General features: G+C 37.4%; 1 protein-coding gene across 8 annotated transcripts in view; it reads right to left on the bottom strand.

The window, feature by feature from the left end:
* SORBS2 (sorbin and SH3 domain containing 2) overlaps positions 1-26369 on the bottom strand; it is a 172442-nt gene that overhangs the window by 35639 nt on the left and 110434 nt on the right. For 3 of the 8 annotated variants that reach the window (XM_060136725.1, XM_060136732.1, XM_060136733.1), the window contains 9 exons: positions 25995-26061; positions 25267-25311; positions 22554-22743; positions 19754-19868; positions 11890-12048; positions 11115-11198; positions 9277-9333; positions 5003-5052; positions 2151-2338 (listed from right to left, as the gene is read on the bottom strand). In XM_060136725.1, the coding sequence (XP_059992708.1) occupies positions 2151-2338; positions 5003-5052; positions 9277-9333; positions 11115-11198; positions 11890-12048; positions 19754-19868; positions 22554-22743; positions 25267-25311; positions 25995-26061 (955 nt within the window). The remainder of the gene's footprint in view (positions 1-2150; positions 2339-5002; positions 5053-9276; positions 9334-11114; positions 11199-11889; positions 12049-19753; positions 19869-22553; positions 22744-25266; positions 25312-25994; positions 26062-26369) is intronic. The other 5 variants (XM_060136726.1, XM_060136730.1, XM_060136729.1 and 2 more) reach the window with 3 other exon arrangements.

Raw genomic sequence — 26369 nt, 5'->3', positions numbered from 1 at the left:
GCAGATGATAGTTAACAAAACCATGTATAAAAAGTAACTGGTGTCGCTAATACGCCTATTTCTATTGCATATTTCATCCATCTTTCTGCAAATATGGTATTCAAAAATCCAGTAGTGTCTTGTAAGCTAATAGCATGACCTGGTAGTGACTTAAAATGTTTGTAATTAATACCAAAAATGCCATAGATTTAAACATCTTAATAGGGTCAGGATTTGAATCTTATTTGATTTATAATAATATTATTAATTATTAATAATATTATTAATTATAACAATAAAGAGGTAAAGAGTAACTTATAAATTTACATTTAATTAATACTTCCATAACCGTATCAAATAATTTTTCATGGGCATTAGGTAGAAAAAGCTATAAGACAAAATACTTTCCCAAATTGCAAAATCAAGTTCAGTTGCTGTGAACTATTGCTGCTAATATTTTTCTAAGAAAAAACCCAACTAGCAACTCTTTAAACAAATGAATTTACCTCTTTAATTTCTCTAACTTCAACCTCTTATTAGGCAGTTTCCCATAAGGATAACTGGATATAATGTAAAACTTTCATCACAGTTAAATGCACTTGCTTTTTTCCAGGAAGGGTCTTTTTAAAAAATCATTTGCAATATAATAATGTAGAGCTAACCCTGACATCAATTTCGAATATCTATGGAAATAGTCTTTTCTTTTGTGTTGCTGAGTTAATTAATAAATGAGAGGCCAAATTACATCTGATGGAACATTTTCTTCTTAGAAACAAGCCTAGTGGAGGAAAACAGCTCTATTGACAGCTCCTGCCTTCTCCAAATTCTTCAAAAGTGATAAGTACATTAAGTAGCTGTGTAGTATTTGAGAAAGGAAGTTGACTTAACACCCCCTAGGATAAAAACAAATATCTAAATTAATCAGAACCCTTTTAACTTTTGGGTGGTATCCAAGCATAATGAGTCAATGGCATTTCATGACCTATTGGTTTCCTTGGGGTATTTGTTTATATAAATGAGTAGAATCTAATACGGGTACTTCTGTTAATTTGAGGAATGGTATAGTGAAAGGGGATCCCTCCCTGTGAATCTCCCAGTAAGTAGTCATAGCTTTACTAGGCCACGGACAAGAGCTAGCACCTCCTGCCTATCCAGAGCCCAATCATCAAATCTTTTGCACACAGACCAGCTAACTCTTAGCTTTAATTTCATGTGGCAACACTTTCAGTGCCTACATTCAATCTGCGTAGCTGAATCTCTGCTACTTTATGGAAACTTCAGTTACAACTCACTTTCTTCACACACTTCAAATTTCTTCTCTCTTATGTTTCAACCCCAGAGGATTGGAGGAGACCCTGAGTCCCCAAATCCTAGGTACCTATGGATACTGGTTCATTCCTAGGTCTCTATTTTGGGAATATTCCTGTTACAGCTGCAGTAATGTGTAACTAAACAGAGACTTGAAGGAGTGACATCTTCCTTTCAACACAATTCACTAAATTTCAAGAGAGGAGACAGGCCATACAGAAAATTGGCTTGGTGATATCTAAACTTTACAATTATGGCCTGAAACCAGTTAGTTCTTACTAGTGGACTGTTTTGAATTGAACACTATGTTACATGCAGAACATGGATATTCTACTGTATGTATGGATATTGACCAAAATATAAAGCAAGTGATTAAAGAAACAACTTTCATAGGTTAGACAAACTTTTGTCTAGAATTAAATAATTTAAAAAATCCAAAACCAATTTACATTTTAGGCAACAACATTCTCTGTTGCTACTTCTAGTTTCTATTCTATATATCTGATTAATTTTTCTAGTTGTAGTAACATTAGAAAATGTTGACAATATGCAAATGTTTGGAACTGTAATCTTTTAATAGCCTGACAATACAATATTTCATACTTTAAATTTGTTCCAGAAAACACACACAATATATTTGAAGAAAGAAAGCATTAACAGATGATAAGAGTCCTTTAAGCCACTCAAATGGTTCACCATCCTGATTTAGTCTGTGTATAAAGAAAGCTATTTTTCTGAAACTATATTTTATTTAAGACACTATTTACATGCTAACTATTTCTGGGTAGTTATCATTGGACCAGCTCTCCCATAGTTAAAACTTAAACTAGTAAATTGTTTATATGTCATTTATTGCTGCTCACCTTTTGCTCTTGATGGGGAAGAAGGAGAAGAACTAATGAAGGACTTTGTCAGGGTGGAGCTTGATCCTGGGAGGTCTGCTCGACCTGGGCTAGTTCTGCTTGCAGTTGGATCCCCCAAGCCCCTCGGCTGCCCCACCGCAGGCTCGCTCTTCCTCCTTTTCCTGAAGTCACTGGCCATGCTTGCAGAACTGAAAGAAGGAATCAGCTTCAGTTTGGTTGGTGTTGCAGGGGGTTCAACTTTGAATCAGAAAGACTAGTGGAAGGTGCTGGTGGCCATGGTATGCCTCTTATCTCCCATCCCCCAAACTGCATTCTTAGGAATTCATTCCTTGATATTAAAAACTATTTCTTTATAATCACCTCTTTGAAAATTAATAGACTCATCTGCAAACAGTGACAGTTTCACATCTTCCTTTTCAATTTGTATTTCTTTTATTTCTTTTTCTTGTTTGATTGCTGTGGCTAGGACTTCCTAGACTTAATTTTTTTAGAGCAGTTTTTTTTTTTAATCTTAAAATCTTTTAGAGCAGTTTTATGTTTACAGAAAAATTGATTGGAAAGTACAGAGAGTTCCCATGTACTCCCTTTCCCTTGCACACATTTTCTCCTGTTATTGACATCTTCTATTAGTGTGGTACATTTCTTACAGTTGATGAATCATATCAATATATTATCATTAAATGTAATTAAAGTCCATTGTTCATATTAGGGTTCATGTTTTCTGTTGAACATCCTATGGGTTTGAAAAATGTATGATGACATGTTGTCCCTCATTACTGTATCATATAGAGTAGTGTCATTGCCATAAAAGTCCCCTGTGCTCTACCTCTTCATCCCTCCCTCCCTGTGAACACCTGGTGATCACTGATCTTTTTACTGTCTCTAGTTTTACCTTTCCCAAAATGTCATATATTTGGAACCAACAGTATGTACCCTTTTTAGATTGGCTTCTTTCATTAGCAACGTGCTCTTAAGGTTCCTCCATGTCCTTTTGTCGCTGGATAGCACATTTCTTTTTATTGTTGAATAATATTCCATTATATGGATGTACCACAGTTTGTTTATCCATTCACCTATTGAAGGACACCTTGGTTTGCTTCCAAGTTTTGGCAGTTATGAATAAAGCTACTATAAACATTCATGTACAGGTTTTTTGTATGAACATAATCACCTTTTAAAGTAAAAATTCTCCTGTTAGTGTAATATTTTGTTACTGACAATTCAGTGTTAGGATTTGTACCATACATCTTTTCTCTATACAGAACAGTTGCAACAACATGAATATATCTGGAGGAGGGATGCCAAAATGGAGGAAAGGATTGGAAAAAAGAAGAAGATCTGGTAAGACCAATTTTTCTTACCTCGAGCTTTCCCTATGGCTTTTCCTAATAATCTTAGCTTTAAAAAACTTACACTGAAATTCCAACGTTTTTCTGTTTAAATAACGAATGACCAATAATCTGATCATCAAATAAACTATTAGAGTCCTTTTACCTGGTTGTATTAAAAGGTGTCGACAGTTTGTAAGGGCAGGGACTTTATATCATGGTTCTGGATTTGAGTGTAATATCATTTAAGACAAACATTAGTGAACGAATATATACCTCACATAGCATGCTGTCTGTCAAATCATTAGATAAAATTCCACCACCACCAGCAGCAACAGCACACCAGCTCTTATGAACCAGAAGTATGCTATTTGCTTTACTGTCATTATTGTCTTACACAGCATGCACGGCAACTGCTGAGCTATGTGCTGTTGTCACTGTTTTACAAATGAATAAATGTAACCTGCAAGCTTTGCAAGTATAGAGGTGGAGCCAGACCTCAGAATTGGTCTGCATTCTTCTAAAGAGGACACCCATGTTCGCCTAGACCTGTTTTTGCTGTCATTATCCTGTCACATGAGTGTCTGTGTGTCTCTACGTAAATCCTTAGATCAGATTAGAACTAACTAAAATTCAAACATTTTAGGTGCATACATAATTGTAAAAGATATAAAAGAAGGGGTTCAGGGAGCTCCTTTCTCAGTGACATTAATGCTGTTGAATGGCACACATGAAACCAATGTACAAAGGACCCAGTTTACTTTTCCATTTATGTTGATAGAAATCTGTAGAAGGGCAAATTATTGTTATATAAATATTTGTTGTTGATGATATTGATATGGCTGGGAGTTTGCATTATTCATTATTGTCATTCTACTGTGTCTGAACTTCTGTAATATTTTAAAGTAAGAGTGATATTTAAAGCCTACGAACAGAACTTGCCTTGGTAGACTCTTAGCACAGTTAGGACCTACAAGTTATTTTGCCAACTGTGTAAACTTCGTATGTTATGGAGCCCAAGTTTCAGTTTACTAGAGATAAAATCTTAGAGATTGAGTATGTTTCTGTACTTAGAATGCCCGGTATATAGTAAGTTCCCATTTATCAGTTGTAACAGCATTCCTGATTTGTGTGGTCAGAGTATAATGAACAAACATATGTAGAACATAATTTATAAAATTTTTTCTAACTTATTACAGTTTTTTCAAATATATCATCGCATCATCTAACAATATTGAAAATTAGATGTTTATTATACTTATCTAAGGAGAAGAAAACTGGGTATGGAGGAGACAGGGAAGGCAAGAATTTCTCAGCCTGTAATGGAATCTAGAATTATTTTACTTAATTTTTATACATTCTTGAATATGGTCATATAAAATGATGCAGAAACAAGTTAAAACAACTTCATGAATTATGGTGCTTAAAATAAAGATGAGGGATACATAATTTTTCATTTCTATTTCACTGAAAAAGAAACCACTGATATAGAATATCCTGGTTGCATAATAATGAGACTCTTACCTAGTGGGTCTTTCCAGGCTCCTGTCTATAGAGGATTGATACAAGGAGGCCTGTTAAGATAGAAAGATAGTTCCATGAAAATTTTTACCATAGCATAATTTTGTTTGTCCCTGGACATTATAGTAGGTATCCTGAAAAGAATACTGTCAAAATTGAGATTAAAAATACCATTTATTTTGGGCATAAAAATGTTTTCCCGAAGAGAAATCATGCAACCTAATTTCTACTTTGTTCTTATCTACTTCCTCTTCTAATATACAGTCATCCCTTGTGGTATCTGATGGGAATGGGTTCCAGGACCTCCCCAAGGATATCAAAATCTGAGGATGCTCAAGTCCCTCATATACAATGGTGTACTATTTGCATATAACCTACCCACATCCTTGCGTAAATTATCTCTAGATTACTTATAATACCTAATACAATGTAAATGCTATGGAAATAGTTGCTGGCATGGAAAATTCAAGTTTTGCTTTTTGGAAATTTCTGGAATGTTTTGTGGGGGAATATTTTTGTCCCTAAGTTGGTTGAATCTGTGAATGTGGAACCCACAGATATGGAGGGTCGACTGTACAGCACCGCTCTTCTCTGTGTAACTCAAAATAGTCATAAATCAAACATTGCCTGAGGGGGAAAAAGAAAAATCAATAACCACTCCTTCATGTAGAAATAGACTATAAATAGAAATTTCTTACATAAAGGAATGGTTTGATGTTTAAAGAAATATTTGTAGTCTTCAATCCTTATAAAACATAACCTTCTTTATAAATTTTTGTCATGTTGCCAGGTGTTATTTTTATGTAGACATAAAATGTAAGCAGAACTTCTTTCATTGGTTAACATAGACATGACTTTTTAATAAAAACCACAGAATTTGGTTTGAAATTAAACTAGACTACCTGGTTCTTAAATCAGGTACAGATTTATATCTTTGAAATTAGTTATGTTCAGGGTTAGTTTAAAATAAATGATTTAATGAACCAAAATATAACCTTTTTTTAGAAAAGTGTACTTTTAACATTTTAGTCAGAAAATCAGCTCTCAGTTATCCATGGTTTTAGGGACAAAGAAAAATAGATGATACAAATTGATAAATAATTCCAAATGCTTATTGTACACACCATTTTCATACTTCTTCATTCTGAACAATACAATGAAACAGATATTAAACAAAACTGTTAGATATGAATTTGAGATGAAAGTAGTTGTGGTATGATGTATGATGTCTAGGATGTATAGGGAAATGCCTACCAAGTATATACACACACACACACACACACACACACACCACACACATGCACACAATCCCCCTTATGCATAACTCTAAAATTGCTTCTATTAACTAATATTTTCATTTTTACTGAATGAGAATGGAATTGCCCAAAAAGAAACAAAAGCATCTCTCTGCAAGAGAATATTACCCTCTCTTTTCTCTAGACAGAGAAAAGCATATTATAATACTTTTAGTTCCTGTAAAACATTTAGATTCTGAATTTCTCAATAAATATAAAGATAGAAGAAAATTGGTCTGCTAATCGGATAAGTTTACATGACTATTTTAACTATTCAGCTACTCTGAATTGGACACTGGAAAGGTGGAAAGATAAATACTAAATAAGAAGGATGGCAAACAAGTAAATAAATAAAACCAGACAATTATATTCTGATTTTGAAATATTAATTCTACATGTTTGCAGAAGAGCAACACCAAAGAGCCTCAGAGCACTGCCACCTGTGTGGCTCACAGCTTTCATGGGACATCCAACCACAAACCACAGTTGGCCATCAAAAAGTATCCATTGTGGAACACCCTTAGAATACCCCTAGAGTGATCAGAAATTTTGAATCACCAGCTAAATGATTTTGAATCATGAGCCTAAACAATACTGTAATATGAAATAAAACATAGTGTAAGAAGTAAAGGCTCTATACTGATAAATTAATTGTGTTTCAGACTTAGGCTAAGAAACTACGATTACTCCTCCTTGTGCTGGTTTCCACAACCTAAAATAAACTGAAACCAGTATTGTGATGTGTGTTCAAAGGAAAGGTTCAGTATTAAATTATAAGGAAACAATAAAAAGTCTAGATAGATGACTAAGAGAAAACCTTGTATGATAAGTATATGAATAGTACTCATTCTGAAATGGAAATTGTCTCCAGAAAGGAGGTAGCTATTTTGCCTATTATGATCTACTGAGTATTTACATATTACCATTATTTTAATACACTTAAATGAAGGTCATGTTAATAAAATACAGACACTGAATTGCTCTTTCTGCTATGTGATTGAACTTTGCTTAAAAGTCCCTAATTGTTCCTTATTAATGCCAGCTTCTCACTTATATTTATGGATTAAAAAGTATGTTATTCATGGCATATACTAGGCAATTGATAAATGGTTGCTAAGATAATGTCTAATCAATTACAAATTTTACCAGAAATGTTTTACATATGGTTATTAGAGAGAGAATCCAGTACCTTATCAGAGGATTTTTTAACACTGAAAAACCATGATGTGAAGTTAATAATATAGTTAATATGCTATCAGAACATACAGCACCCCCTTCTCAATCCCTAAGAGATAATGCAAAATCAGTTTACCATTGGCAAAGTGCTTCTTTATGTGATTTTTTTTGCCACTACTGTTAACATTACAGAATGCATAGAATTAAGTTTCTACTATTTTTATCCCAAGGATTATTGTGTAATGTTAATTATAGAAAAGTATTTCACAGAAATTAATGGTTAATAAGAAATAGTATTAAGTAAATAATTTGTTTCTAAAAGATTTGAGCTCTAAATATATCTTTTGGAATTGCTAAGAAGTATGGTATAAAGGAAATAGCACTGAAGTGAAGGTTAAGCGATCTGTTTTTTATTTTTAATTTGCCACCATATTATCATCTGATTTTGGACATATTTCTTAAAATAGTTGGACTCTACTTTTCTTGACTGAAAAATGAGTGAGTTAGACATGGCGATCTCTAACTCCATTTCAGTTCTCATTGAACTGTCTTAAAAATATCTTGGAAATATCTGACCAAGATGTCTGAGAGAAATATCTGACCAAATTGAATTCCAAAGTAAATTCTTTCGCTGTTCATGTGTTGAAATGATACCCTTTCTTCAGATCTAGAGGTAACATGACACACAGAATAGAACTGCTTGTTGTATTTGATTTTCTTCAGATTATACACCTATCTATAGCAAATAAGCCTTTAGAAATGATTGAATTCAATAACCCAGAATGTTTCTGGTTACTCTATTTTACTTTTTATTTAATATATAAATATTTCAACACTTCTCTGTTTTAACATACACTGTGATGCATACCTCAGGGGAAATAATTTGGAATTGCAAATTGGTCTAGAAAGTTGGGTATTTCCTCCTGAGACTGTGCCTGCAATTCCAGTTGTCACTATCGTGTGTCAGTAGTATATCCTGCAGCATAGGTATTCTACTAGTTTTGTTTTCTAGTTGCATGTATTTAACTGAGTTAAGACTTTTCAATGAAAATATTTATTTTTCATACTCTCTTTGACTAATTCAAATAACACTTTACATTGCCAGGCATAAATTTTTTTTTTTTTTTTTTTTTTTTTTACCTATCAGATTGTCATAAGCATTCCTATACAGAGATGGAAAATGCATTTCATCTCATTTGCCAGTGATAATCTATTAGAGTGGCTGCCTGGATTATAGCATTGAGAAGGATTAGTAATGTCTGCCAAGGGTATCTGACTAGGAAGTTGTGACATGTGTGCCAGTTATTTGTCAGCCCTATTCTTGATTTTATCTGATGCTAAAGTCCACAAATTGTATTTAGGAAAATGAAAGAATTAAATTTTAGGAATATGTGAGACATAAAAATCCGATTATCTAAGAATATAAACCGTCATTCTACACCTCCAAGCATGATGATAAAACGGCTCTGAAGAGAGTTCTAGCAGTATTTTACTCAGTCTAATCAAATATATGCACTAACACTACTACTTTTGCTTTTTGATTATCACACTCCTGGATACCAGGATGCATTGAATAGTTCACCTGCAAGTAATGATCGGAATGATTCTTCACCTATGTTTCACAAAGAGCCAACAATTTTGGTATAATTAATGTCCAGGCAATGATACTGGATACAATCTAGTGATGCAAAGACAGATTTTCAAAAACAGCTTAGACACTTTAGCGAATTGTAAAACACAGATGTTCAGAATCACAGTAACAGGTCCTAAGAGAGAAATCTGAAAAAGAGAATAATTTGTTTTTACCTCATTGGAAACACCAGAAGAATGATCTTGAACATAGTCCAGAGCCTTTTTAGGAGGCTGGGTGTAGATGCACCACATAAGCAGAAGTGTAGAGATGGAATGGAGGAGAATCAATGGCAGCAAGGAATGAACATGTGGAAAAGGTGACAACAGTTAGAAATTGAGCGCTGACAGTATCAGATACACATATAGAGTGACATGAATGGAGCAAAATGGGTGTAGCCCAGGAGGAAGAGTGCGATGTTCGTAAATATTCTCAAGCACTGGGCAAAATTACTAGTGATTTGATTAGTATATTTATAAACTCATTTCATCAAATCAAAATTAGCACTCCTAGTCTCTAGCCACAGAGGAATGCAAGGTACATTAAAAAAACACCAAAGGAGCAGGTGGATAGCATGCTGGTGAGTTTCCATGTGTGGCCTGAAAATGATTGTAGAAAAACGCTGATAATTTAGGCTCAAAACAGAAATTGGTCCTATCCCTATAAACTGTCTAATCAACAATAACAACACATATAAATTAAAGCTAGGGAATTTTTTTTCTCTAAAGTAAAATGCATTTATGTGAGTACTTGGATTCAAATTAGGAAAAATATTCTTCCTATTAGTTATAGAAATTCTAAAAATATTATTTGGTTTATACTCATTAACAGTCACTTTTGATCCAGTTCAATAAGATATAATGAATCTAACCAAGTCTCCTTTGCATTTTAGGGGACAAAAGGGACTAACTACTATAACCACCTAGTATATAATATATGGTCAGTATATGACTGTATAAATCAGTCTATGACATGATAAAAGAAAGATTGTACTCTCTGATCTTTAATCAAACTTCTGTGCGGTGTATTCAGTATGTTCTTGAAGTGTTTAAAATTCAGAAACACCAATGAGAGTATAAAAACTACGTAACTGACAGACATCAAATGCACTGCTGTCGGCGGCTGCAGTTCCCCAGTAAAACTCGAGTTAATAAAGGAAATTGCTATTTGAAGCTTGGGTTGATGCTTTATCCCAAACAGATTAAGCAGTTCTCGTAAGGTCCACCTTTGGTGGAGGTCTGGGGACTAGAGGAGTTGTGGTGGTTTTCAGTAGCAGGAGGAGAAATCAAGGTCCACAGGGTTTCCTCGTTTTTCCTTTTCCTTATATCCCTAAGGGCAAATGAGACATTTTATAGTGGGGCTATCCTGGCAGTATATTATAGTGGGGATTTGCCAGAAGTTTTTGTTTTTCTGATAGGTCTGAGTTTAACTTCTGACACTGCCACTTAACTCTCTTGGGCAAATTACTTAACCCCTCTGGCCTCCGGCTTCTTACTGGAGGGACACTGTGAAGACTCGGATCATTAGTATGGAACCCAGCCCTCTCCAGGTGCTTGGTGATTCCTCAGCAAATAGGAGCTATCATAATAGTAAGTTTTATTATTGTAAATTTCACAGTGCTTTTCTGATTGAGCTAGATCCAAATGGACTGTAAACAAATACAAATCTTCTATAAATCTGTAATAATTGTCTGACTATTCTAGGACCGATACTATCTCAACATTTTGAATCTGTAATCAATCAGATATAAAATAATCTAATGCATGATTTGGTGGGAAAGAAAAACTATATAGGAAGTGTCTGACATGTTTAAATGTTTGGTAGAGAAGTGAATGCGGGATAAGATGTACCAAATTTGTGTGTGTAGAATATACTTTTTTCAGAGTATTTTTGGTGTACATAGTATTCAGCTTTCGTTCTCTAAATGACACCTATCTCTTCTGATAACGATATGTTTTATAAATCAAACAACATTCTCCTAATCGTTTTATATTAACAGTCTAGCCTCACTTACCGGGCGTCCAAACTCCAGTTCTGAAAAGAATTTATACCAGGGCTCATTTTCTAAATCTATGTCATCTGGATTTATGCGATCAGTCTGGAGCAGATGTGAAGGAAAAGGGAAGGAAAAGTCACACTGAGCTAAGTGAGGGCAACGCTGTGAGGCATGAAAAACACACACATTCGCACACAAACATGCATCAACTCTCACCCAACAAATCTCAGCCAGAGAGAACAAAGGAAGTAAAGTAAAATGGGCAAAATTAGGATATGAAGGTGAGCTTTGATGGCATCACTTAGGCCCCTAGTTATTTTCTCCGCCATCATTTCTAGTTTTCTCCTTAGCTTGATGCATAAACTATGACAAACTCTCTGTGACAGTGAGATTGAGCATTGATAGCACAGCAGGATATTAAAACAGGCTCAACTCAGTCACCAAGTAGCTCTTCTGGGCGAGTCACTCCATCGCCCCTGCCCTCATTGGTCCCAGCGTGTAAGCCTGGAGTCAGCAGACAGTTCGCTCAGGTGCAGGCACTTGGAGAGCCTGGGGAAGGCAAGGGGTCACGTGGGAAGAGATACAAGGTGGGGGAGGAGTGAGAAGTGCTGGGAGACTGTTAGCGGGTTGTTTGGCATGAAGAACCCGGGGTCTCGGTGAGAAACAAAAGGGCAGCAAGGTGGGGGTGATGGTGAGTAGCCAGCCTCTGATTATCTTCTTAGCCTCTGGGGAGCAAGGGCTGCGTCTGAACTTCCCGACGGCATGAGATAAGTTAAAGAAGGAAGGAGCTCACCCAGATGGGAGAGAGAGCCGGGGTGCACGCGCTTGGTGTGGGAATGCTGGTCCTGGGCGGAGGGGAGGGGCTACCAGTTACTTCTCCATATGGTGACAGAGAAATAGGCTTCCGGCCAGGGTCCCTTGGAACAGGTGTCGGAGTGGTTGGGAGAGGGGGCTGTAAGAAAAAGGGGTGAAGGAAAAACTGCTTCATTAGATGAAGGTTGTCGATGGAACCAAGAGGTCACCAGCTAGCGGCACTTTGTGTCCTGCCTTAGGTAAGGCAGGAGGAAACGTTCAGGAAAGGTGAAATGTCCCCGGGGTCTCAGATAACTTAGGAATGGTCTGGATCACTGAAAAGGTGTGAAGACAGGAAACCTTCACAAAGTGAAGAAAGACCACGTTTTATGAGATACCCCGAGTATCACCTTCTACCGGTCCACCTTGAGCTAGAGAAATGGACCTGGGTGGAGTTAGGTTTTTCATATTACTGTGGTTGGTCAAGGTTGGGGAAGAGAGAGGGAGAAAATCCCACCCTGGTTTGGTTAACACTTTAGAGAAAAATTTAAAAAAAAAATTTTTTTTTTTTGGTAATTAACTTATACCCCTCCATTGGTTTCTGAATGTCATATTTAAGATACAAAACCTAGGACTGTTAATATAAGCAGGTTGAGAAAATATATACATATTATATATATATGCTTTAATAATAGAAAAAAAGAGCATTTATTTTACCCAGTGATATCCTTAATCTTTTAAATAATACATGCCTGACCAGATTCATTCAGGCCATTGATTTTACATTAAAAAGGGATGCTTAAAGTACTACATATGGGTTATGACTTCTTTGAGAATTTATTACATGACCCTAATTAAGCATGGAACAACAGGACAGTAATATTTTAAGTCAGGGGAAAAATAAAAAAACTCCAGTTCTCTAAAAGCCATTCACCTGGGCCAGGAGAGGACCTATTCCAGGAGATATATGATGTGCTCATGGCCTCAAAGCAGATCCATATCATTCCCTTCCAGTTCCTAAAGAACTCAAGGACCTCCATGGAGTAACTACATCTCAGCTCCAGAAGAAATGCTCTACAACCTTGTGATCTTGGGTGCTTTGAGGTATGCCATATTCAAACAAAAGCCATTATTAGACATTAGCTTGTCCGAGTGTTTTGTTGGCCTGTTGCATTCCCAATAATTTTGTTAATAAAACACAGTCTGTATTTAATAATCAATTATATCCAAAGTCTTTTTAGAGATGTGCTTTTTATTTCAATATTTTATGAGATTATAATAGTAGTTACAGGCAGTGATAGAAAAGTTTGAGACATCATAACACAAGAGCGAAAGGGCCTATGGTATCAATATGTGGTGACCATAATGATAAAGGCCATGTAACAACCCTGTGACATGTTTACCGTGAAGCACTAGGGGATTAAAAACAGACTATGATAATAGTTGTGGTGGTGTCACAAAGCCTGTGTCTGGACAAGCACAGTATTGAGATTGTTCTGTTCTTTCTTTTAAAATATTATTATATTTTATAATGTTATGGGGAACATCGTATAATTACTATGAGAAATGTTGCAGAAATTTTGAGATATATTCTCTTACTTAGTCAACATTATATTTGTTTTTACGTTTCAGAAGTAACAGTGAAATTGATAGAAAATATTCTGGTAATTAATTTACCATTTTCTGTTTAATTAAAAAATTTGTTTCAATTTATCTCTGGTTCAATAGTGCAAAAGTAGTAATTGAGATTCTGATAGTACTGAAATACTGTTTTTCTCCAATCATCATTTAGATTATAGCTGCAGTATGTAGGTATTTTGTGGAATAGTTTGGCTGGAGCTGATATTTAAGGTAGTTGACACTAGAGAGAATTTTCCAGTAATTTTGTTCTGTCTGTAGAGACCCAGGACCGCTTCCACAGGAAAACTAATCTTTGGCTTTTTCAAATCTCACTGTTTCTAATGTTATATCCTTAATAATATTATTAATTCTTGATTTTATAATCTCTGTTTTCATGTACAGTACTTTATTTTGCTAAGGGGAGATAGAAACTTCTCTTAGAGGAGACATTTGTTTAAAAAACATTTTGAACAGTAGAGGGCAGCAAATGTAGAGGGCCAAACAAATAAGTATATTTGGTTACAACTTCACTTCGATTTCCACCTTAAAAAATACATACAACAAACAAATATACTAAATCCTGATTTATAGAAATCTATTTCTATGATAGACTATGGAAAAGGGAGCAGAATATCTACCATCCTGCACCCTACCTTGGAATGGCAACTTCCCATGAATTACGATTTTGTAGATTAAAACTTCAATTTATCGTCTCAATGGGCAACTGTCTAGAATTCATGCCAATAGAAATTAGAAGAGAAACCCCCCGCAAGGATAATTGGTAATTATCCATAACTTTGGAATTTAATGAAAGGCACATGCTTGAGCAGAGCCTCGATGGTAAAGAAATGGTAAGTGGCAGAACTAGAATTTTCTATATGCTGTAGTTGACCTTTTGAATCCCTTTAGTCAGGAAACAATTAAATGTATTATGTAGCAAATCTTGAGTCACTCTAAGGTACACAGAGGCCTCACAAAAGTCAGTGATACACATTCAGATGGTCAGCCAACAGACAGACATACATACTAATGATCTCACTAATTCAGCACTTTCCATGAGTGACTTGAAAGTTTTTTAGTCGTTCAACATGAATGTTAACATTCAGAAACTCATTTAGGAAGCATGATCGTGCTCATAAAAGACAACAAAAGAGCAGAGATACTGCTGTCCCTCTTTCTACCCTCTTTTGATCTCTTTTCATTTTGAAAACCTCAGCACACCTGGGCTTAACAATGAACATGGGGTCATGAGCTCAAGGGGAAGTAAGAAAACCTAAAATCATAAATCACACACAATTCTTATTTAAAGGTAACCTATTTTTGAAGTTTCGTTTTCTACAGTTTAAAAGCATTTTGTTGCTTTTCAGGTTATAAAAATTCTACTGTTCTCAGAATTCTTATTGTGGGCATGGGATTTCTATGTGCTGTTCCGAACAGAAAAATTGCCAACGTCATTTGGTCCTTTATAACTTATGCTCATTAGATTTTTAAGCTTTAATGACATTGGCTACTATGTTTTATATCTATTGAGATACCACAGTAAATGCTCTACACATTGTTAGTTGGGATAATTTTTTATGGTTCAGACCAACAGATGAAAGTCTCAGAATTTTATAGCTTAAGCTTTAAGTGACAGTCTTCACTGCTAAAGAAGCTTAAGTTTACTGAGGGCTTAAATTGCATTTCAACTCTGCCCTGTGTTTTCAATGCTTTTTCTTTCACTTTTACCATTATGTGCAGGTTTAATTATTGTAGAGGAAGATAACATCTCCCCATTATTTTCTATTTTCAAGCATAAAGGTATCCTAAATAAGTGCTTAATTGAATTTATATTATTTTATTTTAATGTGGTTCACCTATAAACATATCCAGACCAGATGGGATGTAGAATTTTTATTAATATAATCCAAGCAGAGAGTTTGCATGATTGTCTCATGGAATAAATTGCGGTTCAAATCAGTTTAAGATAAATTCCTGGTGATGGCAAAGTATTTTTCTAGATCAAACATTTGGCCCATTTAGTCATCATTTCTAAATTTATAGTCAAATGAGCATCTAGGCACTTCAAAAATTGTATTCAGGGGCTTCCCTGGTGGTGCAGTGGTTGAGAGTCCGCCTGCCGATGCAGGGGACACGGGTTCGTGCCCTGGTCCGGGAAGATCCCACATGCCGCGGAGCAGCTGGGCCCGTGAGCCATGGCCGCTGAGCCTGCGCGTCCGGAGCCTGTGCTCCGCAATGGGAGAGGCCACGACAGTGAGAGGCCCGCATACCGCAAAAAAAAAAAAAAAAAAAAAAAATTTATTCATTTTTACTTTCCTGTTAAAGAATATAAATGCATATTCCATTGATTTCTAAGGAAGAGGAGAATTCTTTTGGCCAGGGTCAGAGGAGGACTTCTCTTCCTCTACCCCCTTTGTATGCTAGGGAATCATGGAATTCGGGAACCACAGTTACTAATAGCAGTGTGTGGAATCCCCCGTGTGTGCTTTGATGGAGACCCATGGTGCCTTTTGTCACTAGAAATGTACAGACTTCATAGATAAGCAACAGAACAAGGATTAGGTCCCACCAACTTTACCCACTAACTGCAAGGGTAAAACCTATACTCATTCCCTTACTATTAATTCAGTGTATATTCACTGAACACCTACCATGTGCCAGGCATTGCGCTAGGTGCTGGGGATTTGACTGGTGCACCAGTCGGGGTCCCTGCCTTCAAGGAGCTTAAAGTCTAGTGAGGGACACAGACAAGTAAACAGGCCATTACAATTCAGGGTGGTGAGGGGTAATGCCGTGTGCTGTAGGGGGGCTCACAGCAGGGGAAGCTTGGCCCCAGTAGTGTCCATTAGTCAGGATGGTGCCCTGGGGGAAGTGAGACAGGCCGAGGGGGAGATGGGATTTTCCACAGGAAGAAAGAGGTGGTGGAGAGAGTATTCCTGGCAGAGAGACAGCCTGTGCAAAGGTCCATGGGGGGAAGATTGAGAGCTCTCTGTAGAGCTGGAACATGGTGAGTGAAGCAGGAAGGGCAGGAAGATACTTGAGGCCGGAGAGGTCAAAATGGGGGCCAAACCACAAGGTTTTTTGTATATTACATTAAGGAACTTGGATTTTGCTCTAAGGACACTTGAGAGCTGGGAGAAAGTTTTGAGCAGGAGGTTTTCTAAGATTGCCCTGGCTGTGGTGTGGAGACTAGATTGGAGAATTAGAGAAAAGAGTCAGTGGCTGTCATTCTAATATAGGCAATGGACAATTGTGGACCAGAAGAGAGGAGTGGCCGTGGCATGTCTCCTGGGAGGCAGGACTTCGAGATGGCTGGGGAGAGGGGAATCCGAGATGACACTTGGGAAAACTGGGCAGACGGTGGCATCATCTCGGAATTCAAAAGAGCAACAGAGCCAGTGCACCAGTCAACCCAGCGGCGGTGTATAATTTACAGACGTTAAAGATGAAAAGAGCAAAGGAATTCTCACAAACTGTCTTGGAGGAAAAAGACGTGAAGGTGCCTAAATCTTGCAGTCCTTACATGTTGTACGTGTGCTGTTCCATCACTCTCATTTAGCAAACCTGCTCTCTATCCTCTCTCTCGTGTGTGTCCAAGACACTCTCAAATCTTACGTGAACTCTATCAAGATACAGCCACTCTCTGCAACAGCACCATGCCTTGAGCCCTTTGTTTTTGTTTTTCTGATTTAGAGAGGCAGCTGGAATGGATTCAGGGTTGATGAAAAGAAAAAGATAATAGTCGAGTCCTATAATAAAAACCTGGCCAAAATGATAAAGATGATTAGCTCAAATCATTTTGCGTAAGGCTGGCCTTCAGCAAAATTGTTTAGGAGGGATAAACATTTTGGTTCTTTCCATTTCTTCATAAGATACCCATTTTCATTTCCTTCCAAGTTTCTAGGTTCCTTCCACTGCTCCTTTCCTGTGGCAGCAGAGGCCCATCCGTACCCAAATCTTCAGCCATACCCACATTCGAGATCTTTCCATTCTTCTTAGAGCTAGTTAAGTATACTGGTCTTCTGTCCTAACTGCTCAGGGCCCAGGTTGCTGGTAAAATAAATCCAGTACACTAACGTATTATAAATGAACAAATAAACTAACTTATACTGCAAAATAATTAAATAATCAAATACTCTAATTAAGGTGATAATGACTAGCAGCTAAATGTGTTTTCGATTTAGCTAATCCTGGATGTGCAGCAGTATGGTGGTGATTAAGTGCACTAGGCATGAGTCTGCCTGGGTTCAACTTCCAGGTCCAGCACTCACCAGCCACGGGAACCTGAGCAAGGTTACTTAATATGTGCTCAGCCTCTCTATCTGTAAAACGGGAATTCCATACATCTACTTCATAGGGTTGTTGGGATCATTATATGATATAAGGCATAAATTACTAATTATAAGGCCTGACACATAAGTAAGTGCTCAATAAGGAGCTACAACTACTGCTATTGCTGCTGTTATTATTATTGCTATTTTTAAACCAGGAGCCTTCAAAGCTTTAACCCAAAGACATGAGTAAAGTGGAAATTTCAGTCACAATGACGGGCCTGTGAGTAAGCTCTTGATGGGGCGAATTCATTTGGTGTGTCTCCGTTTTAACCATACAGGAGATGGTCTACTTCTCACAAATGTGGCGCTACTCTGCATATTGATTAAATGATAGACTCCAAGTTCCTTGAGGTAAAGACTATGTTTTGCTCACTGCCGTGTCCCTCACACGTAGTACGATGCCTGGCACATAGGTGGGGCTTCACAGGTTTTGCTGCATGAGTAAATACTAGAAATATCCTGACGGGACTGCTTCCAAAATCAATCCTGTTTCCTGACATCACAGATACAAAAGCATTCCAGGACAGTGACATCCCCCAGCATCCTAAGAGTCTCAGACATTGTTAGAATGATCATTAATGTTTCATTATTTACATTTAAATCTGAGACTCATTATTTTGCATGATTATTTTGTTATTTTAAACTTTATGCAATGGTGATATCATGGTTCACCCACTTCTCATCTTAGAAATTTCAAAGATCATGATATTCAGTCATATAACTTAGAGAATGGGTTATATGTTTGCAATGGAACCTGCAGTTCGGTGGTGTTCCTTTTTTTTCTTTCAGTTTTTCTGGTAAAGTCCTGTTACTCTAAAAGGTATGAGTTATCTGAAGAAAGGCAAAGAAGGCTTAGAAAAATATCCTGTATGAATTATGTGATTATAAGGTTTTTGAACATGTTTCTCAAGAACATAATCATAAATACAGGGTTTCAAAAACTAAATGAAGGACACTTATATTGGGTGTGGTGAGCAACGGTTTCTAATCAAATTTCAGGGCTGGCCTTATGTTATATACAATAATGTGGTTTCTTGGATACTCTTAAAGGCACTAACAAAGAAAACTCTCTTTTTCCTGTTCACTGACACCTAAAATTCTTTTAAGACAAAGACAAGAGCAAATTGCAGCCAGGTTTTGATAGAGGGGATGCAGAGGAATTATAGAATTTCAAAGAGATCCTGAAGGCATTGATCTAGGAGGGAAAGCAAGGACTGGGGGAATCAAAGCAAAAGAGGGCCAAGGAACAGCCTATTTCTTCAGTTGTACTTTGAGGAGGCAAGTGGTTATTTTCAACTTTCTATGTCTTTTCCTTTGCATGTAATTAAAATATATAATTGGGAGAAACACTGCAAAGTTAAATATAGTCTTGATCCATTAGATTGACAATCAGTCAGGAAACTTGAGGCTTGGTAACCTGAGGGAGATTTAATAAGAATCAATTAAAACAACTTGTTATAACAAAGGACATTTGGAAAATTTCCCTTTAAGCCAAAGAAATATTAAGAAACCAAAATGGAAACCAAGGGATGGAACTGCCTGGCCCATTTGTATCAGAGAATGAATGATTGTTCTCATTAGCAATGTAGACTGGCAATTCAGTGTTGCATTTGAGAGTTGTTCTTTTCCTTTTTTTAAAAATTAAACTCAGGATCATGATTAGGCATATTTATAGTTACATGAGAATGAGTCCTATATTTGATGAGTAGGGACAATATATTAGAGACTGTATTTTTAATTCTGAGATAAGATACACAAATCATGATACAAAATAAACATGATTTCTAAATAATGCCAAATAAATAAATTACCTTTGTGATTCAAAAACTGCTAAACGATATGAAATTCAGGTTTATTTGGGAACCCAGGAAACCTAGAGAACTGGCGTTCTGTTTAATGACAAGTGCTTACTGGTCTTTCATGCTGCAGAATGGATGACTTCCCAGGTTCATATTCAAAAATACTCCTTGGCTCAGAACGAAATCTCCTTGTGTCCACTTTTCTGTCTGGAGGGTCCCAGTCATGCCTAGAAATCAACAACAAATTACATATGAAAGTAATTCTCTGTGCTTAAAACTGTTGTATAAAACCACTGATTATCTGTTTTCAAAGCTAATTTTAGTATAGACTTTTTTTAAAGCTTCTCAGGATAAAATGTTAATATGCAAAAAAATAGCACATTTGTGTTCTGTTTTTCATAAATGATTTAAAGAAAGCCATTTCTTTGATTTCCTATTATATTTTCCTCTACTTCTTTTCATACAAGGACTATTCTCCTGCTGGCTCAATAACTCACACGAGGGGTTTGTATTGATAGAAATGCAGCCAGTTAGCTGCTGGTGAACTCTGGAGATCACAAATGGCAGCTGTGTATTTTTGTGTTTAGAGGAAGTAGCAGTTATGCTCCGTTAAGTTATGTGAGTTTATCCCATCACTCTGTGACCTGGCATCCTTGATCCGAAGTGACAAGGAGTAATGTACACGTCATGTTTGATCTTGTTTATCTTGCAAGTGGCATCATAGTTTGTCTATGAAAAGTGCAAAAGTATCACTTGGGTTGCCATCCATAAGAGCAAGTTGTATGGCAATGGAGACCCTCCATGGCTTTACCCTTGAAAACCCAGAGGCTGGCATCTATTCCATGGCGTAGGAGACCCTGGAATCAGCTCTTTTTCCTGAACTAATATCCTTCAAGAGGCAGGCAAAGAGGGACTTCAAAAGTAAAGCTTTTCTAGGTAGCTGAGGCTGAAGAAGTCTTCCTTTGAGAGGATCACATTTGAGGAAGAAGGATTTTCTGACTGTAGATGGAGGCAATTCTTTTGTTTTTTTCCTTTTTTTAAAAAAATATATTTTAATTTATTTGGCTGCGTCGGGTCTTAGTTGTGGCATGCGGGATCTTTGTTACCTGTGAGGGATCTTTGTTGCAGCATGCGGGATCTTTAGTTGTGGCATGTGAACTTCTTAGCTGCGCATGTCGGATCTAGTTCCCCGACCAGGGACTGAACCCGGGCCCCCTGCATTGGGAGCTCAGAGTCTTAGCCACTGGACCACCAGGAAAGTCCCATGGTGGGGGCAGTTCTGACCCATAGAATGGGATGAAATTCTGACTCCATGCATGTTGGAAATAGAAGTTTCTACAAGACAGGAGAATTAGGGGCAGGCAGGTCCTGGCTTTCTAGTAAATTGATGAGCAATATTCAGCAGATGTACTTTGAGCATCACATAAGACAATGTATATGAAAACATTCTAGAAAATTTTAAGGGATTATCGTGTTTCTCAATGAAAGATTTATTTTTACTAGACATATAGGACAAAATACATTTAAATCTGAGTTCCTTTTGGTTCTTTTTTATGGCAGAGATAGTATTTTGTGTCTAGACAATTATTTCTCAAATTTAAGACATAACACCTATAAACACATAATCATCATGAGGAGACGGGCATTAAAATGAGAACTCTTCACACATAATGTATGTCTATCTTTGTGGTATCTTACACCCTATATGATCAGTTACTTTTAATGGTACAACAGGGCGTTGAATATAATATTTCTGGGATGGGTATGACAGATGGATGCTTAATAACCATATTAATACTGAATAATTCTTATATTCTTATTTATTATTGCTGGTATAGCATGAGCTATGGCTTTAGTTAGAGCTGAGTGTGAATCCTGGCTTGGACATAGTAGCTGCATGAGCTGAGCAACTTACTTTAATTTCCAAAACCACAGCTTATTTTTTCTCTTTCTCTCTAAAATGGGTTTAAAATAGAACATATCTCATTGGGTTGTTCTCAGAATTAAGTAATATAATACAGGAAAAGTGCTTAGATTAGTGGCTCATAGTGAGGTCTCAATGAAGGTTACCTATAAGTGGTACTATTAGTCATTATCCTAATAAAAATGGCCCAATAGAAGTGTGTTTATAAATTTTTATTTTTGTTTGAATAGTTTCTATAAAAATATTTCAGTGGGGAAATTAAAATTAGTGTGTGGAAATGAGTCACAGGTAGACACATTAATGCCTTACTTATGATTTATGAATAACCTTTTCTGTTTTTAAAAAGATACTTTTGTGATCAGAGGGGAAATTTTAAATCATTAATAATCCTAACATTTCAAATCTGAGGAAACTGAAAATTAACTGCATAGTCTCTGACCTGCTATGCCAAAGGGAGTGTCAGTTATTTCTATTTATTTGTCTCATATGCATTTATTTTATTTTATTTTATTTATTTATTTATTTATTTATTTATTTTTGCGGTACGTGGGCCTCTCACTGTTATGGCCTCTCCCGCTGCGGAGCACAGGCTCCGGACGTGCAGGCTCAGCGGCCATGGCTCGCGGGCCCAGCCGCTCCGCGGCATGTGGGATCTTCCCGGACTGCTGGGGCATGAACATGTGTCCCCTGCATCGGCAGGCGGACTCTCAACCACTGCGCCACCAGGGAAGCCCCATATGCATTTACTGATCAAAGAGTGGAGATGACGCTCAGTTACTTCAAGTCTAACTCAGGTGACCATGATATTATGAACCAATATTGTGAAAGTGTTCGCTACACTCTTGATAGAAGAGGTGAACATGGCACCTTTATAAGACTATACATATACTATCTCAGAAAGGTAAGCAGTGATTCTTCTGCTGAATGCCCTGTGGACTTATTTTTATCCTAAGCTAAATACAGGACACTTCAGGGGAAAATGCCTTACTTTTCTGTTGAAGACCGATCTCTTGGTCGAAGTGGTGGGACTGGAGGAGGAATGTGCGGGGGAGGAACAGGAGAGGAAGCATCCTTAAAGGCGTCAGTGCCGTTGTCGGAGTGGCTTTTGGAGAGGGGTCTGTAGGTCTGGGTCTTGGTAGCAGGATGTGACTGAGCACGGTAGGGTGAGTTGTACAGGCCTATCACGAAACACAACACAGCAAAACAAAAACAGAACAGAAACAAATAACATTTTGAAAGTGCATTACATTATTTATACCCCACAAAAATATCCCATGATTTTACCAAGATTATTATCAGTAAACATAATCACAATGCATGCATTGGATGGTATGCTCTTGATTTATTAATATTATTAATTTATTAATCATTATTAATTCATTAATGGATTGCATGCACGAGCATTGGTTACAGTGAATCCTCATCAATTATTATGGAATTAGTAATAATTCCAACTAGTACTAGAAACAAACTTACAGATACTTAGCAAATTTTCTTGTGGATAGTGTAAACTAATATCGTAGTTAAGATTTTAGAAGAAGATTAAAAATACTTAATAGAACTGTTTCCAAATATCTTCTATTACTTTAAAAGCTCTGATTTGCATATGATAATTGACGTGTTAATTGCAATCAAACAAAATATTGAGCAAGTTAAATACATGTGGTGCAAGGCATAAGGAAACATCAACTCTCAATAAGCTTATAGCACATCTGGGGAAAAGAGACGTGATTAGAATTATGATTGAAAATAATTGGTAGCATATGATAAAGGCCACATGAGGAAAACATATTTTAGGCATTAAAGATTTTAGAAGATGGTGATTGGTCGGAGAATATATCACAGAACTGATGACACTAGAGTGAGCCCTGAAGGATTGGTTTGGGTGGGTCGGGGAAGAGGGCAGCGGAGATGGCAGAGGAAAAAAAGCAGCAGAAAGTGCAAGGCATAGAACAGCGCGATGTAAGGTTAGTAGGAGGGGAAGAGACTAATCAGAGTCGCTTTGTCTGCCGATTAAATGGTAAAACTCTAAAGGGCTCTGCAAGTTTATATGTAACTACCGTTCAATTGATTAATTCTAATGGATGCAAACTTCAATATGAAAAATAATTATAAAAATTCTGAATTTCCTGCCACCTCAATCTTTTGAGCTAAGTCTATTTTCATTCATCTGCTCCTCCTGAAGGTCCATGCAAATTGGCTATGACAAATGAGACAGTGTCTGCACTTCTGTTTTGCCTCAGTGCTACAGTCAGACTTCAACTTGAGCGCTTGTTCAGAACGAAACAGCAGACCCAAAATGGAGTTGCTTGTGCTAAGCCCCACAGCACCAAACCGAGACTTAACTTAGTTACAGTTCTGACTCTGCCAGAAATGGAATCTTAAAGCCGTCCATCAGGAATGGCCTGGCCAGCAGGAGTTAGATACTCTGCCTGACAGCCCCCTGCCCTCCCCTCAGGGAAAGTGACCTTGCAGTAACCCACCCGCTGTTTTTCTTAGTCTAACTTTCCTGTTCCTGCTCCCTTCTGCCTATTGAAAGCCTTTCGTTTTGTTCAGCTCCTCGGAGCTCCTTTCTGTCTGCTAGATTGGATGCTGCCTGATTCATGAATGGTTTAATAAAGCCAAGAAGATCTTTAAAATTTTCTCAGTTGAATTTTGCATTTTAACAAGCGAAACACAGGAGAGGAGTTAGGAGAACCTGAGACCGGGAATAAAAGTTGAGGGAATCTTAGCAGGCCACCTGCTGCCGTCTGGAAGAGCGAGGACTGAAAACCAGATTCTTGCAGCTTGCTGAGCCCGTTCTGCTTGTTTTTTTCCTTCTACTTGTCGTCGGACACTAGTAGCAGAATCCTCAACAGTGAAAAGGCCTGAGTGCTGGCCTTCAGGCCTCGTGGAGGGGACAACCTCATCCCGTTTGGGGGTGTGGCTGGCAAGGGGACCTCGATGGGAGGCTGCAACTGCTGAATGGGACGTGGGCCTTGGAGACTGCTCTACAGAAGGCAATAACAGGCACTATGCAATCGTCCTGAGCCTGGGGCCGGGAAGTGACAGGCGGCCCTGTGTGGGGTCCCCTGATGTGACATTTAGGAGAAAGCGATGATGGAAACATTTTTCCCTCACTCCAGCCTGCAACCATTTCACAAGATACCAACTCACTCAAGTTCAAGTGGAAATGCCCGGAATTGAAGTCGTTCCATTATGACCGCTGGCAACTCTGAGTCAGAAAAGTGGTCCAGCAAACTGGGATGTTTAAAAATCCTTCAATAAATGATTGCATTTGGAGCAAAAGCATGGACAGGGTCACAAAATACCTTGCTTGACTTGTTTTTGGTGAAGTGTATCTGAAAGATCTTACGCAATTGTAATCATTCTCTCTACTGATAAAAGGAGATCTTTATCTTATTTTGTACCCCCTGTTACAGTATGTTCTTTCCTGCTGTCCTTCACACTTTGGTTAAACATTCCTGAAGCCGAGAATAAACTAACAGTGGGGATGAAGGAGATAAAATAGTATTAGTTCTCATTTCCATGAGAAAAGATCAAATCTTTCGTTATACATGCTGAGAAAAGAAAAAAAGCATCTTCCTAATTGTAGAGACTGAAATCGTGCACTCAGAGTGGTAAAAAAAAAATGACTGGGAAGTTCTTCCAAGCATGGGAGGACACAGTGTAGTCATGGCAAGCAAGGAAACCCATCCTACCTGCATTATATGTGTAAGGAGTATTATACATGTCTGTGTCATCATCTAGAAAATGAAACATAAATATTATGGTAATACAGATTGGTCACCACATCCTAACAAGATAGCAGAACTTCAGAGAAACAACAGATTTGTTAGAAAACCAACACATTTTGCCTAGTTCATAAAACCATTTTAAAATTTTCAAATATTATGGGGTTTTTTTTTTCTGTTGTTTTTTGTTTTTTTTTTTGCTGGGACTTTGCAAATTGACTTCTCTGGGCTGTTAACAGGTTTGCTCTGCTGCCCACTTCACAGCATACAGATATCAGTCCCTCTTCCTCCTTTCTGCCTGTCCTGGATCATGAATTTCCTTTAGTAAGTGCTTTAAAGATCCCTTGTCAACTCAGTGAGACCCAGCTACGGTCACTGTCTTGATATGGGGCAGATGCACGTGGACAGAGGAATAATGTGTCTCTTTAAGCAGATAATATGCCAGGCCAGTTTATACTGTGGATAGGGAAGGATGAAGGGTCACCTTCTAAGAGGCTTCCTGGCAGCTCAGGGCTGAAGCAGCAGTGCGGGTGTCTGGGTGTTGAGGGGTGATCTAAGAATAAGGAGGAGTGTTGAAAAGAAGGAAGGGCCATGAAGTTTGCTGGGGTCTTGACAGTTTGTGTGAACCAAAACTACACGAAAGAGTGTACATCCTTCAGCCCACAAGGACCTGATCAGAAAACAGAACTACATACCCGGCTTGTGCACCATGTGGATTTGCTTAAACATGGTCTTGTACCAGTCCTTTGGCCTGTCAACTGTCTGTAAAAGAAAATGTCCAACAGTTACAAAACTGGTTCCAAATAAACATTGTTCCTCTTTGTATATTATATCTTTTTAAATAGAAAATTTCTGTTCTGACTCTTTACTATGTCATGATGACATATCAGTAATTTATGCAGGGATACATGCCATTTGTAAATACATTACCCTTTGTCTGAGTGGAGGCTGAGTTGGAATGTTATACGCTATGGTTTTATTTCTTCCAGGTCACAGCTGTGCCCAGCCCTAGGTAGTTGATATTTGTGCAAGCTTATTTATATAAAATTAACTGAATAAAAGTTATAGTG

Source organism: Lagenorhynchus albirostris, chromosome 21, assembly GCF_949774975.1.
Source record: "Lagenorhynchus albirostris chromosome 21, mLagAlb1.1, whole genome shotgun sequence".
Classification (NCBI taxonomy): domain Eukaryota; kingdom Metazoa; phylum Chordata; class Mammalia; order Artiodactyla; family Delphinidae; genus Lagenorhynchus; species Lagenorhynchus albirostris.
Note: the sequence above shows the minus strand (reverse complement) of the source record. Positions and strands in the feature narration are given on the sequence as shown.